Source organism: Malania oleifera, chromosome 10, assembly GCF_029873635.1.
Source record: "Malania oleifera isolate guangnan ecotype guangnan chromosome 10, ASM2987363v1, whole genome shotgun sequence".
Classification (NCBI taxonomy): Eukaryota; Viridiplantae; Streptophyta; class Magnoliopsida; order Santalales; family Ximeniaceae; genus Malania; species Malania oleifera.
Window position 1 is genome coordinate 78,071,579 of NC_080426.1, and position 14,214 is coordinate 78,085,792.

Genomic DNA, 14,214 nt, shown 5'->3' on the forward strand with positions numbered 1-14,214 from the left:
TCCAACCATCTTCAAGTTCCTTAATTTTAGTCAAGTCAAGCCTCATCCTAAATTTGATTGCAAATCAAAATTTTCCATTCCCCAACCGTTTCCAAAATAAGTCAATTTTGAAATCCGATCATCTTTGAATTCATCGATTTCAATCAATTGAATCTCATTTTTTCATCCTTTCCACTTTTAAAATTTTAAACATTAGGGTTTCCTGAGGCCACCCCTTTTTTCAAACAATAGCATGTTAGGGTTGCTAACCCTATTGTTTGGGACTCTTAGATAATGATTTTTCATCAAATGATCGAAAAGTCTCTTTCTTCCTTCTTTTTTTATTTAAAGTGCACACACACATAATCAACAAGTAACCATTCTTAGAATGAGTCTCGATAGGGATGTTGGTTGACTGATCTCCTTTAGAAATGGTTGGTTAGCCACCTTCTTTACGCACAAGTGTACTCTCAAACCCTTTCTCTGATTCGTAGATCTTTTAGGATTTTTTTTTTTCTTATGTTTCTCTTTAGGAAAATAAAAAAGGCGACTCCACTTTTCAATCTTTTGGTCATCTTATTTGAGCCTTCCATTTCCTATGGTTTTCTTACTTGGAGATCACCACGCAACTCCTATTCGTCGACACCCTTGGACAGAATCTAGTGTCGACAACATCAACGATGACTTGGTCACATTTGCAATTATTCTCAAACACAAGTCCGATTTTTATCTTCAGAGAATATTTCATGAAGAACATCCATACGCCCTTGGCAATTCCATGAAAAATCATGTTCAGAGCAATCCTAGGCTCCTTTGCCATTCCACAATCACACAAGTATTATGTCACTCTCTTACAACCAATCTTCATAATTCTTGGACTCTGGAGATTGAGGAGAATGCACTAGATACTTAGACTTCTCTTTAGCGTCAATACACACACAACACACACACACACACTATGCCCAAGACTACAACAAGTTGTTGGAAGATCCAATCAATTTGATGATTGTGATTTATATGTACAATATCAGTTGAAGCTCTCTCTGTGGAGGCCATTAGAACCATTCCCTACACTACCATCAACACACAAGTACCAGCAATGAACAACACAAAGCAACAAAGCAAAATTAGGCAACACTCTTGATCTTCAAAAGTCAAGAACTTAAACAGGAGGCTACAACCATAGAACTGATGGTACAGTTTCATAGGAGGAATCACAGACATAAATAGTCACACTTCTCCTGTCAAAGTTAGATTAGACCACAAAAAACACTTAAACAACAGTGCAGGCACTCAATAAACAACATAGCAGCAACTAGAATCATAGGCAGGCTACTGCAATCACAACATCATAATAGTATTAATCACTCAACCAGAGCACTCTCTTTACATGAGCAACTACCACGAGCCACACAACACCCACAAGAGTGACTCGCGGCCAAGAGAAGAAGGATAAGAAACCCTAAATGACTCTCAAACCAGGAAAAAGAAACTTTAATTTGAGAGTTGATGAGGGAGAGAAAAAGAGAGGAAGGGAAGGGCTGTAACTGCATTAGATTAATCAGGTTCAAAGAAGTGTATTGCTCTGATGTTGTGCTATAGATACAAAATAAATTAATGCTTCAACAAAGAAAATACAGCACTTGGGTTTAACATGGAGAATAGAAGAAAAGAAAAGAGAAGGAGAGAAAAAAACCAAGAAGCAGTTTCCCTGGATCTTACATACAACTCCAGGTCTGCCCTATGCATTAGTAACAATAAACCATGAAAGATAAAGTACCCCGACTTACACCACATAATTACTAAAATAACCTCTTCTTTCTAACAATAACAACAAAGCTGCCCTCCAATCCCTTAAGGCCGACAAGCCCCAAATGAATAGGCCAAAGAGGCCAAGAACATTAATCTACCCCATAATGACCTAGGAGAGGTTGTGTGATCCTTGAAGATTCTTGTACCCACTTAACCCAAATGGTCCACAGAATAACAAAAAACATACACCATCAGGAATCTCTTCCTTTCCTCCTCTTGCCGAAACCCCAATATACCACAAGCAAGAACTTTCCCACAGCCTGACTGGCACCCAAACTTCCCCAGAACAAGAAAAGAGAACACTCTATCAGTGAAGGGAAAGGTATGCATTCATTTCATTGGATACATGGTACATCATGCATATATTAGGACTACAAGAGTTATAGGGTCTTTTATTATGTAACAGATAATGCGTATTAATCCTATTGAGAACCACAATCCAAATCAAAGTCAAATCTTAAAGAAACATTTGCCTTCCAAATGATGTGTCTCCAAGAAAAAGGATTGAAGGAAGGATTTTTTGAGATGTGAAGGGAAAAAGATTCAGAAGAGAAGAGACCAATCACCCTTCCAAACCCTCTCATCCCCACTAAAAGAAAGGAACAAAATGACCCAGGCCTTTGAGAAAGGTTAATGAGCCATGAACCTCCCTTTCATTGAGATTCCTTAAAGAAATGGAGATCTTAAGAAATAAAACCCTCTTAGAAGAAAAGAAAGAGTAGATAGGTGCATTTGTGAAGAGTATGAAGCTTAGGCACCATCATCTCCAACGAGCACTTGCTTACTCAAATGTCCTCTCAAGACCTAAAGTTGTTTCCATTACTCAATTACAAGGAAAGAACAATTAAAAAATATAGGAAACAAACTTCTAGGGGCTAGCATGAGAAACAAGGCCACTTGGCCCACTTCCTCTAGCATCATCCTATCCATTCTAATGAATCCTATACTTGGTTTATTACCTCATACCCTTGGTAGTTAACCTCTAAGAGGAACCTTCACAACCATTTTCCAATTCGACAAATGTTCTCAGAAACCACATTAATAAGCCCCGCCCCCCCCCCCCCCCCCCCTCCCCTCTCCATATTTAGGTCATCCAAGTACCACCCAACCAAGCGATCTCTCTTTTTCTCCGAAAAACTAGACCAAAGAAAAGACATGCATCAACCTCTCTAGAGCCCTCACAACACTCTTGGGCACTCTAAAAAAGATGAGAGGTAAATTGGAGTGTTGGATAGAGAAGCACTAGTGAGTGTAAACACAACCCCCAAGAGATAAGTACGCCCTCATTCCAGCACCTCTAGCCTCCTTCCTCCCTTCTCAATCACAACGTCCAAAAACCACAACAATAGGATTGCCTCCAAGAGGGAGACTTAGATAGGAAAGCAGCCAAACTAAAGAACCGCAGCCCACCAAAAATCTTAAACTCTCTTAAATCCCCTCCACCCAAATTATTGCATGCCACCCTACTCTTGGACAAGTTTATCTTTAGTTCCGAAATCTTTTCAAATTTTTTCAACAAAATGATAGCCTTTCAGAATTCATAACACTGTCCCCAAAAAAACAGCAATGTCACAAGCAAACTACTAGAAATGTGACACCTCTACCTCCTCCCTCCCTACTGACAAACCCCTAATCACCCCCAAATATTATTACAAGAAGAATATAAATGGTAACTTTCAAAGTTTTGAAATTTTATAAAAATTGAACTCAGATTATCAGCTACAACATTTTATGTGACATTTACCTTTTATCTCTAAATAAGTTGTATTTACATAATAACTAACATTTAACCGATTTATTAACAGTTTCTTAAGTTCCATAAAATATCCATGCTTTACTATTAATCTCTCCATAATTTTTTAAAAATTGAAATTAAAATCAAAATTTTGAGATTTTGTACTTCTAAAGCACCGAAATTTAGAAAAAATAAAAATTTATAAACTTGCAGCGATTGTGGTCGCTTTTCTATCAGCAATTGTAAGAGCTCGAGTGAACACACCCACTTGTGCACGTGCACATAACAGATCAAAAAATTATCCTTAAATAATCATTTTTTAATTTCAATTTTCTACTACCGCAAATTTTAATTACCACTAATTTAGAAATACATATATGCTTGCATAAGTTTGGTTTGTTTCAAAATTACCTTTAAATTTCATTGCAGTTTCATCAAAATCATACTACAATTTTGATGGAGATGTTGTTAAGGCATGATATATATTGCTAGCCCAGAACTTAACAGCTTAAGCTTTTAGGTAAAGTGGTAATCTGACATGCCAAGAGATCCTGGTTCTAGTCTGGTTGCCAACATTTATTGTTTTTGTTTGCTAAGAATTATCTTATTTCCTATAATGGGTGTTGTTTATCATTTGTTTATCTCTCCACATGTTGTCGGGTTGCAAGTGCAGAGAAATGTTAAGGCTTGATAGACATTGTTGGCCCACAACCTAATAGGTTAAGCTTTAAGGTATGGTGGCAAAACATACGTGAATTTATTGGAAAAAAAAAAGGACGAAATTAATGATATGTAATAGTTGTCATTTGAAAACTTTCACTAAATACAAAAAAAAATTGTAACATACTAACAATACAGAGAATTAGGTTGATATGATTGCACAATGCATAGCAAAATCTTTCTTACATGATCATTATTATTTTAAAGGAATCAACATATAAGAACTAAAACATGCACATTAGCTATCTAGAAGTTTCTATAAGCTAGGAAGCAATAAAAAAGAAAAGAAAGAAGTGGGGTAGAAACAGTTTTCCAATGAAACAGTCAAGGCTGAAAAGAGGGCAAAAAAATTAGATATTGCATATCAATATATCCAAAAGCTTATTAAGCCAACAAGCAATGAAAGAAAGGAGAAGCAAGGTGAAATTCCAGCTTTCTGTTGAAATGATCATGACTAAAAACGAGAGAAGAAATCCTCGATATTTTTCAAAAGTATCAAATAGTGAGAAAAGCAAGAAGCATGTATATATATATATTTCTTGTCCCTAACTAGTTAGCAACAAAGAACTAATATGCATTAATTTATCAAGCATACAAACCATGATTATCTTGGATATATATACATAGAGGGGTGTGTGCGAGGGAGAAGAGTGCACATACTTGCTCAAGGATACAGCCTTTGCGCAGAGCAACTAAACATTCCAGTGCTTTGTCATAGTTATCCCCTTCATAGGAGTCCTCCACCAGGTCAAACACTTTATTTTTCATATCTTTGATTGCTTTACTAACCCATTCAGGGTTATCTCTTCGTGCCATCATGGCCTCAAAATCTTGGACAGGAGTCGAATTCCCAATTTTCTCAACCATAACCATGGATGTATTGTTAATAGAATCACCCATTTGAGCATCATTGATAGCTCCAAACTCCTGTTTCTCCCCATTAGATCCAGATGGCCTCTCACTCATTAATCGCTTAGTAGATTTCTTCAGCTGCAAAAAAGCTCAATCATTAAACCCAGTTCATAGAGGAAAACAAAAATTTATAATAGCATTTTGAAAAAAAGACCTTTGGGTTCTCTTTAACTTCAAAATGCCTACAAAATGCATCAATAACAGTCTTGTTTTGAGAAAAGAGTTCGGAATCAGGTTCAGTTATCATCTTGAGAGTAACATCAAGTGGAGGCACAGCTGCATCTGGGTACTTTGACTTCAACTCAAGATGATGGTAGAAACGCTGCAATAAATGATCTGCCATTAGTTTTTCTCAGGAAACAAATGTGATATTTTTTTATTAAAAAACTAGAACCCAAAAAAGAAAAAGGAGAATGCAGATTCTCAGGTAAGTCCTATACCTTGACTATTCCCCAAAGAACCTGCAAGCAATTTGACCATTGGAACTACAAACTACAAAGCATTATCCACCACTATAAATGGTACTGTCCCAATTGCAGAATTTTTGTGCTCTCTCACAGTCGCCCTATACTAATAGAATAAAGAGTAAATCATCAGGACTCCACAGCAAGCACATGAAACTCCAGGCGGCCTTAGTAACTCTAAACATGCTACACAAATGCAACACCAAATACACAAGGTTCCACACCATACTGGGGATCTGCATAGGGCATGATGTATGCAGCCTTACCTCCACATCATGAGATGCTGTTTCCATGACCTGGACTTGTGACATTCAAGTTTTACTGTAACACCCCTACCTTCAGGGTCAAGGCTCACCCTCATAGCAGGAATGAATCCCTTGATCAGTCCGAGAGTGCAGGAGAGCCGAGAAAGCAGTAGAAACTTATCTGATTTGGTCACTGAGCAGTTGGATGACTCTTCAGTAACCTAGGATGACCCCTTTGGCTTCATTTTGCTGTATGCCCCTTCCATCCTTCGGAAGGAAAAAAGATTACTATATATACAAAAATATTTTTATATATAGCATTGTAGGCTTCAATTTGGGAGTGGGACGATGAACAATTGGGTGCAAGTCTGATTCATTTGATAACACACTAAACATCCCCTTTCAAAATCTATAAGCCACATTCTAATCAAAGTGATTGACAACTCTATACAGGTAAGTTAAGGAGCACAGCAAATTAGCTTTTAAAAGAGTCAGCCATGTCATAACATGAGAGTGTCCATATTTCTCATAGAACCTAGCAAGAAAATCACACAGAAGGGATATAAAAAGTATCAGAAGGCCTGGGGGGGCAAGTTTGCCACAGAATGCAAAACTGCAACTTACAAACTCCCGTTCATCAATATCTAGAGAAATTATGATAACATATGGCCTATATTATTTTGACTATAGAGTTTCATTATAAGCAGAAATAAAACAAAAATGTAATAAGGAAGAAAAATCTAAAACTAATAATCAATAAATTCCTAGAAACAGCAGAATACAATACTTAGGATCAGTCATTCAAGCAAATGGTAAATTGAAGATGTTGTGCATAGAGTTAAAGCAAATTAGTCAAAATGGAGAAGTGCATCAGGTTTGCTGTGTCCTGTGTGATAGTCAAATACTTTCAAAATTAGAAGGAAAATTTTACAGGAACATTATAAGACCAAACGTGTTATATGAATTAGAGTGTTGGACAACTAAGAAACAATAGGTACAAAACGGCAGTGCAGCTAAATGAAAATGATGGATGAATGGTATAATCCTAAAGGTTAATGTATATAGGACCCTAATAATGAGAAGCAATTGTAGAAGATAGGAAAAGAACATATAAGACAAGAAGATAGGAAGAGGACAGGCAAGATGGTCAGGACACGTGCAACATTGAACAAAGAGCAGAACAATGAGAGGAGTGATGTTGTTCAAGGTTTTCTGAGAGCATTGGAGAGAGCAGAATGAATGAGATTCCCTCTTCCACAAGATTCAGAGATGAAGAGAAAAATCTGTCTTCTCCAGCAAGACTCCCTCTTTGATGGAATGCTAACTTGAGTCGAGGACCTTGAAACAGTCGTCATTTTCCTTTGCAACCTTGAACCAGCCGGTGAGACTAACTCTCCAGACCTTCAGTATTCTCAAGATTGAAAGCCCTGGTTCGCAGGAATTGGAGGAAATCCGGTAAGGAGGACCTCAGAAGGGCTCTGATGAGAAAGTAAAGTTTGACCTGGTTGAGAACACAAGAAAGGGAGGAAGATATTTCAGAATCCGGAAACTTTTAAAAATCACTTCCAATTTTAAATATGCTTGCGCTGGTCATATTAAGCAAATGGGCCATAACCAGAATAATAAAGCCCGTGATTTTAGAACCAAACTTGTCCGCATCAAGGAGAGGCTTTTCATCCTCTCAGCCCAAGGAAATACTGGCTGCCAACAAAACTTTTGGTGGGGAGGGGGGGGGGGGTAGTGGGGGACAATCAGAGCACACAAGATGATGGGGATACGCAAGGTCCAGGTGAAGCTTTGTTTTTTGAGGAACCTAGCCAGAACATCCTCCCCTATCATCTCTTCTTCGGAAATTCCAATATTCAGTTCCTGTTACTATATTAGATACCACAATTTGCAGCGCTAGGATTGAGCTTCTCAAGACTTCAATGATTAGTGAAGCTAATCCAAAAGGTATTCTTCACAACCCAAAGCATTCCATTTCCTTGTTCTTGCAAATAGTGGACCTTCTAGGAGATGAGAGGGACGATCGTGATGCCCAAAACCTGCTTGATGAATTAGGTCTTAATCTTGTTATCATGAGAGGGATGTTGTTAGGATTGGTGGTGAGGTGAAGGAGCAAAAATAAAATAAAAATCTTCAAAGTTGAGTAGAGAACTGGGTAGCCTTGCCTCCACAGTCAATTATGAAGAGGGGGAAAGGAGTTTGGGTGGTGATATAAGTTATCAATGAAGATTCTCTCATGGAACGTTCATGATGAAATTTTGCAATATTAATTTAAATTTTCTGTTTATGTTATTTAGGGGTGCTAGGGGTATTTTTTTCAATTTCAGAATTTTGGGGTTTATTTTGGTCAAATTAGCATTGGGAGGATCAATTTGTAATAGTCAGTGGTATCTTTGGGGTGGGAGTTATTTTTGGAGGGGCTTTAGAAGATAAGTGGTTTCTAGAGGGGTTTGCGTGCAAAATAGGAGTTGGCTGCTCTTGGAAGCCATAGGCCTAGTATAAATAGGAGTCTCACTCTTCAGCCACTTTTCAAGGAGGCCTTCTTTTAGCATTTATCTTTGAGAAGATTTCTCTTTAGAGCTCAGCTCCAGACCAGCTAGAGTTATGAAGGCTTTGAGGCTAGGGTTTTGAGTTCAGACAACGCGGTGCCTACCAGTCCCTCCATTGCTGCTAAAGATTCAAGAGAGGCTAGCAGAAAGCTGGTGTTACTGTTCTAAAACAGTGCCAAAACAGGTACTGGTTTGAGGATTAATTTTCTGTTTTGCCTAGAAATTCTCTTATTTGCTAAACTGAAATTCACAGCAGTAATCTCTTTATTATTTTACGGATTTAGTAGTTACTGGAGTCAAAGAAGGTTTCTAAAACACTATTCTGAAATCTCAGTCATTATTTCTAAATTGTATTCTTACATCCATTTTGCATCAGTTCGGAAATTGGGAAGTCATACGAAGCAAGAGGTAGTGAAAGAGTTAATCAGTAAGGTTTCTCCAAATATCCAAGAGTCTAAGACTGATTCAGTAGATGCTTTCTTTGCGAGAAGTATTTGGAAGTTTAGAGGCTTAGAGATTGGTTGTTCTTCCCTCTTCAGGTGCTTTGGAAGGGCAAATCATTGTCTGGGATACTAGGGTGGCTTCATTTAGGGACTGTGGTCTTGGTGATTTCTCTTTTTATGTTGTTGGATGTTAAGGGTTCTTGGGATTGGTGGTTTTTGTCAATTTATGGACCAACACTATCCTATGCAGATTTCTTTTTTTTTTTTTGAAGAAACAGCTAGTCTTTTTAACCTTTGCAACCCGCATTGGGTGGTGGGTGGGGATTTCGATACAATTTGGCTTAGAAAGGAGAGGTGGGGGCCCTAGGGTGACTAGTAGCATTAGAATTTTTTTATACCAATATTCGAGAGTGAGGTCTTAAGGATTTACTTCTGAATAATGACTACTTGGGTAGCTTCAAGAGACATTATTGCTTCCACTCATACTAATCATTTATTGTTCACCAATGAATGGGAGGTTTTCTGAATGCCACTTAGGAGGTTCTGGTTAGACAATTGTTGAATCACTGCCAGCTTCTTTTGGATACCAACCCTGTTCGTTGGGGTCCTACTCCATTCCACTTCAAGAATATGTGGTCGACGCACCCTTCTTCTAGGGAGTGCATGAAGTCTTGGTGGAGAGAGAGTAATGTTCAGTGAAGGGCATGCCTTAGATTTGTGAGAAAGTTGAGGATGTGGAAAAGCACATTGCAAATTTGAAATAGGGAAGTTTACAGTGATTTTCTAATTTTAGACGAGATTGAGTATTTCGATATATGTGAGGAGTGTGGTTTGGCTAGCTAAGAGGATAGGGTTAGAAGGGCCCGACTTGGTAATGGTTTGGAGATTATTCTCTTTGGGGAGAGTATTAGTTGGAAACAAGAACTTAGGGTGAAGTGGGTGAAAGAAGGGGATAGTAATACCAAATTATTCCATAAAGTGGCCACTAGGAGGAGGGCAAAGAATTTAATCAAGGAATTTGAAACAAATAAGGGAAATGTGGTGAGGGATTCAAGACAAATCGGGTAAGTGACAATGGATTTCTAAAAGAGGTTGTTCTCTGAGGAGCGCTCGAATAGGTAGATGATTGAGGATATAAATTGAAGTCCCATTAGTGAAAACTTTGTTACTTGGCTGAAAAGGCCTTTTGACATTGATCAGGGTGCAGTTTTTGAGATGGATAAGGGTAAGGCCCCAGGCCCCAATGGGTTTACCATGACTTTTTTCCAGGATAATTAAGAGGTGAACCTAGGAGGTTTTATGGAATTTTATTGTGAGTTTGACAAAAACTGGTGGTGAGAAAGAATGTGAAAGCTACATTTATAGCTCTTGTCCTTTAGAAGGAAAATTCTAAGAGGGTGAGACACTTTCGACCAATAGGCCTAGTAACTAACCTTTACAAAAATCTCACAAAGGTCTTATCTAAGAGGCTTCAGGAGGTGCTAGGGAGAACAGTTACTCTAGAATAGTCTGCCTTTATTAGGGATAGGCAGATTCCAAATGCTACTTTGGTGGCCAATGAGGTGGTGGAGGATGCAAGGAAAAGGGGAGGGAGGGGTGTTTTGCTCAAATTAGATTTTGAAAAAACTTACAACATGGTTAACTAGAGTTTTTTAGATCATGTGTTGGCCTTGAAGGGTTTTGGTGGGGTTTTAAGTGGATTACATGATGCCTTCATGGTGAATAGCCTGCCTAGGAGTGGTTTTAGGCCTCACGGGGTTTGAGGCAAGGGATCCTCTTTCCTTGTTTCTATTTACCTTAGTTGAGGAAGTGGTTTCAAGCCTCACAAGGTTTGAGGCAAGGAGATCCTCTTTCCTTATTTCTCTTGACTTTAGTTATGGATATGCTAAGTAGGATGATAAACCATGCCCAAGATCTTCATGTCATCCGAGGTCTCAAGGTAGGTAGGGAGGAGTTCATAGTGTCACAGCTCTTATTTGTTGATGATAAGCTTCTTTTTCTTGAGGATAGAACTCTAAATCTTTGCAACACTCTTACTCTTCTAAAAGTCTACGAGAATATTTAGAGCCTCAAAATTTTTTTTGATAGAAAAATAAATTCATTAGATAAAAAGAGAATGTACAATCAGGAGAGAAGACATCTCCTTAATGAAATATGGGAATCCTCAAAAAAAACAAAACATAAAAAATAAAACACAAAAAATACAGCAAACTCAAATTAGCATGTCTTTAGAAGGGACTGCCAATCCCGCTGAACATCTGTTAAACACATCCCCTTAAAATTTCCATTGCCCACGCACCTCAAAATTAACATCTAAGAGGGGGATAGTGGGTATGAAATTAGGTTTGACAGAGTTAGATGGCTTGACTAACCTAGCAAGTCGCCCCATTTTGGGGTGGCCTCTGACTTATTTGGGTCTTCCACTTGGTTGTAATCCTAACTATACTTCATTTTGGGACCACAGGGTGGACAAAATGGGGAGTAGATTGTAGGGGTGGAAAACAGCTTACTTATTAGGAGGCTGCATCACTCTTATTAATGTTGCTCTTTCTAACACTTTCCCTTCTCAAAATTCTTGTTGGGGTGGCAAAGACCTTAGAGAGGATTATGATGAAGTTTTAATGGTTAGGAGTTGGGGAGGACAAGACAGATCATCCAGTTAGTTGGGATAGAATTACAAGACCTAAGTTTAAAGAGAGTTTGGGTCTCAACCATGTGGCAACTAAAAACTTCTTGCTAATTGGAAAGTGGCTTTGGAGCTTTCCTTTGGAGGTTGACTCCCTTTGGCACATGATAATTAGAAGTAAATATGGTCTGCATCGGTATAGGTGGGATGCTAAAGGAAGTGGTTGCGCTTCACATGTAAGCCCTTGGAAATTCATTTCCTAGATCTCCCTCATTTACAGGCTATTTGGAAGAAACCTCGGTGGTTGAGGTTCTATTGGAATCTTAAGTCCCCCCTCTTTTTAGATTGTCTAGGTTACATAATTTTTTGGTAATTGATATCTACACTTTGGAAAGGGGGCTCTCTCTTGTGCTTTTCATTTTTTTCAAGAATCTTAATGAGAAAGAGATTGATGATTTAACTATTTTATTAAGAGTGTTGGAATTTTTTTTCCCATGGTGAGAAAAAATTTGAGGATTTGGTAGGGGATTCCTGGTTCTTTTTCCATCAAATCTTTTTCTCTTTAAGTTATGAAATCCTAGAGTATTGCACTTCCCTTTGAATAACTTCATCTAGAAGGCTAAGGTTCCTTCGAAAAAATAAGAGCTATCATTGGACTTTAGTCTTTTACTGGCTTAATACCAATGATTTTTTGTAGACGAGGAGGCCTCGCAAAGGATATTTGTCTTATGTGCTATGATTCTAAAGTAACTATTGACCATTTGCTTCTTCATTGCCAAATGGCTAAGGAGATGTGGGTTATGTTGTTTTTAGTCTTCGGTGAGGTTGTGGTCTTCCCACGACAGTTGAAGCCTTCTTAAAAGTGCATTATAAAGGCTTCAGGAGTAGGAAGGGATGGTTCTTTGGAGATGCTCAATCTTTGCCCTCCTTTGGACCCTTTGAACGGAATGGAATGCAAGGATTTTTAATGGCAAAACAAGTCTTCTATGGGATAGAGAGGTTTTCCTTGCATCTTTTTGGGATTATTCTTTTGGTTTTTTGGGGAGATTACTTTTGTCAAACCTTCATAGGAATTTGAGGGGAGAGTTACTATAATTTTGTTTTTGTATCTCTGGTTTTTCTAGAGGTTCTCTTATTCTCCACCCCTTGTAAATTCTTCTCTCTCTTGTTAATGAGATTCTTTTTCTATACAAAAATAATAACAATAATAATAATAATGAGAAGAGTGATCTAGTTGATGCTAGAGGTAGTAAAATGGTAGTGGTATGCCTAGGATAGGATGTCACAACCCTCCTACTCTACTGAATTGTATCATGCAAGATGTTGTAAGAAATGGATTCATAAAGCCAACGCCATGTACTAGGACTCAGGTTGCATTTGGTTCATGAAATAAATAAAAAAGTATTCCTAGGAATCTCATTCATGAGAATGAGATGCCTAGGTCACGGAAATATTTTTGTTTAGTTCGCACTATAAGATTTCTATGAATGTTCACACGATGCCCATTGTTTGGTTCAACATAAGGATCAGAGCATGCATTTCAAAAAGATGATCCTTGGACCCTTGACCTGTGTATGAACAATATATGAAGAATAATCATATTTCCAACATAAAACTTACCAAGAATATGTATCATTAAGGCTTGATATACATTGTTGATAATAGTTTAATTTTTCAAGCAAAGTGGTTGCTTTACATGTACCAAATTAAATTCATGTCCTAGAATATTCAGCCATCATAAATAATAAAAAAATCCAACTTGTAAAATCCGAATTAACTAAAATTACATGGGCCAATACAGTTGCAAAATTTCAACCATTATTTTGTATTATTATAGCATAATAATATTACTTTCATTTTTTATTGTTTTTTATTTTCATTATTATAATAAGTTATCTATTTCAAATATAACAATAGCACTTAATAATACTATATCTTGGGGTGTTAATGTCCAATCAGCAAAATAATGGTGGCAATTTAGTCCCCAAAAAGGATTCCCATGGGAATGGTATTCCATGAAACTTACCCATGGTAGAGCATGAGAATGGGCTCCCTCGTTTTGTGTGAATCTTTCCTTGCCAAGGAATGTGAGATCACCACCACCCCAAATTCCATCCCCAAACAAACATAAAAATGAGATGCCATGGACACATTGTTCTGCAGAATCTTGGAAGATACCTTAAACCAAATACTTCCTCAAGTGCTTTATGACAACAACTTTCTTACAAAACAAAATTGTATAATTTTATCAACACAATAATGCTATAAAAATGGAAAAATGAAAGAAAAATTACGATATGTAACTATATGTACAAAGATAAGTGAGATAGGTTTTCTTTCACACAAATTCTATGATTTTGTTAATTAAAAGTTCATATACTTCGTTTATTCAAATCCTTACCCTTGTTCATTATAGTCTACATTATTTGCTTGCATATGTTCTCAATCTCTCCTCCTCAATGTTTCCGCTCATAGATCAATTTATCTTCCAATTTGTCCTTTTTTATTTTTTCAGTTGTATTCACCAATGATATTTTTTTCTCTCATACAAACTACTACTTTGCCTCTACCCAAAGCATTCACTACATCTTCCTCCTTTTCTTCTCTCAAATTCGTTGTTCTTCCATAAGGCCAAGACAAAGCAAGAACAAAAAGCTACTCTTCATTTTCCCAAAAGTAATACATTCCATTTTTAATGTTAACAATGCTTAGTAAATTGGAAA

At 37.4% G+C, this 14,214-nt stretch overlaps 1 protein-coding gene across 5 annotated transcripts in view; it reads right to left on the bottom strand.

Annotated features, from left to right (window-relative positions):
• LOC131166408 (ATP-dependent DNA helicase 2 subunit KU80) overlaps positions 1 to 14,214 on the bottom strand; it is a 91,845-nt gene that overhangs the window by 27,386 nt on the left and 50,245 nt on the right. For all 5 annotated transcript variants that reach the window (XM_058124933.1, XM_058124934.1, XM_058124936.1 and 2 more), the window contains 2 exons: positions 5,313 to 5,480; positions 4,907 to 5,236 (listed from right to left, as the gene is read on the bottom strand). In XM_058124933.1, the coding sequence (XP_057980916.1) occupies positions 4,907 to 5,236; positions 5,313 to 5,480 (498 nt within the window). The remainder of the gene's footprint in view (positions 1 to 4,906; positions 5,237 to 5,312; positions 5,481 to 14,214) is intronic.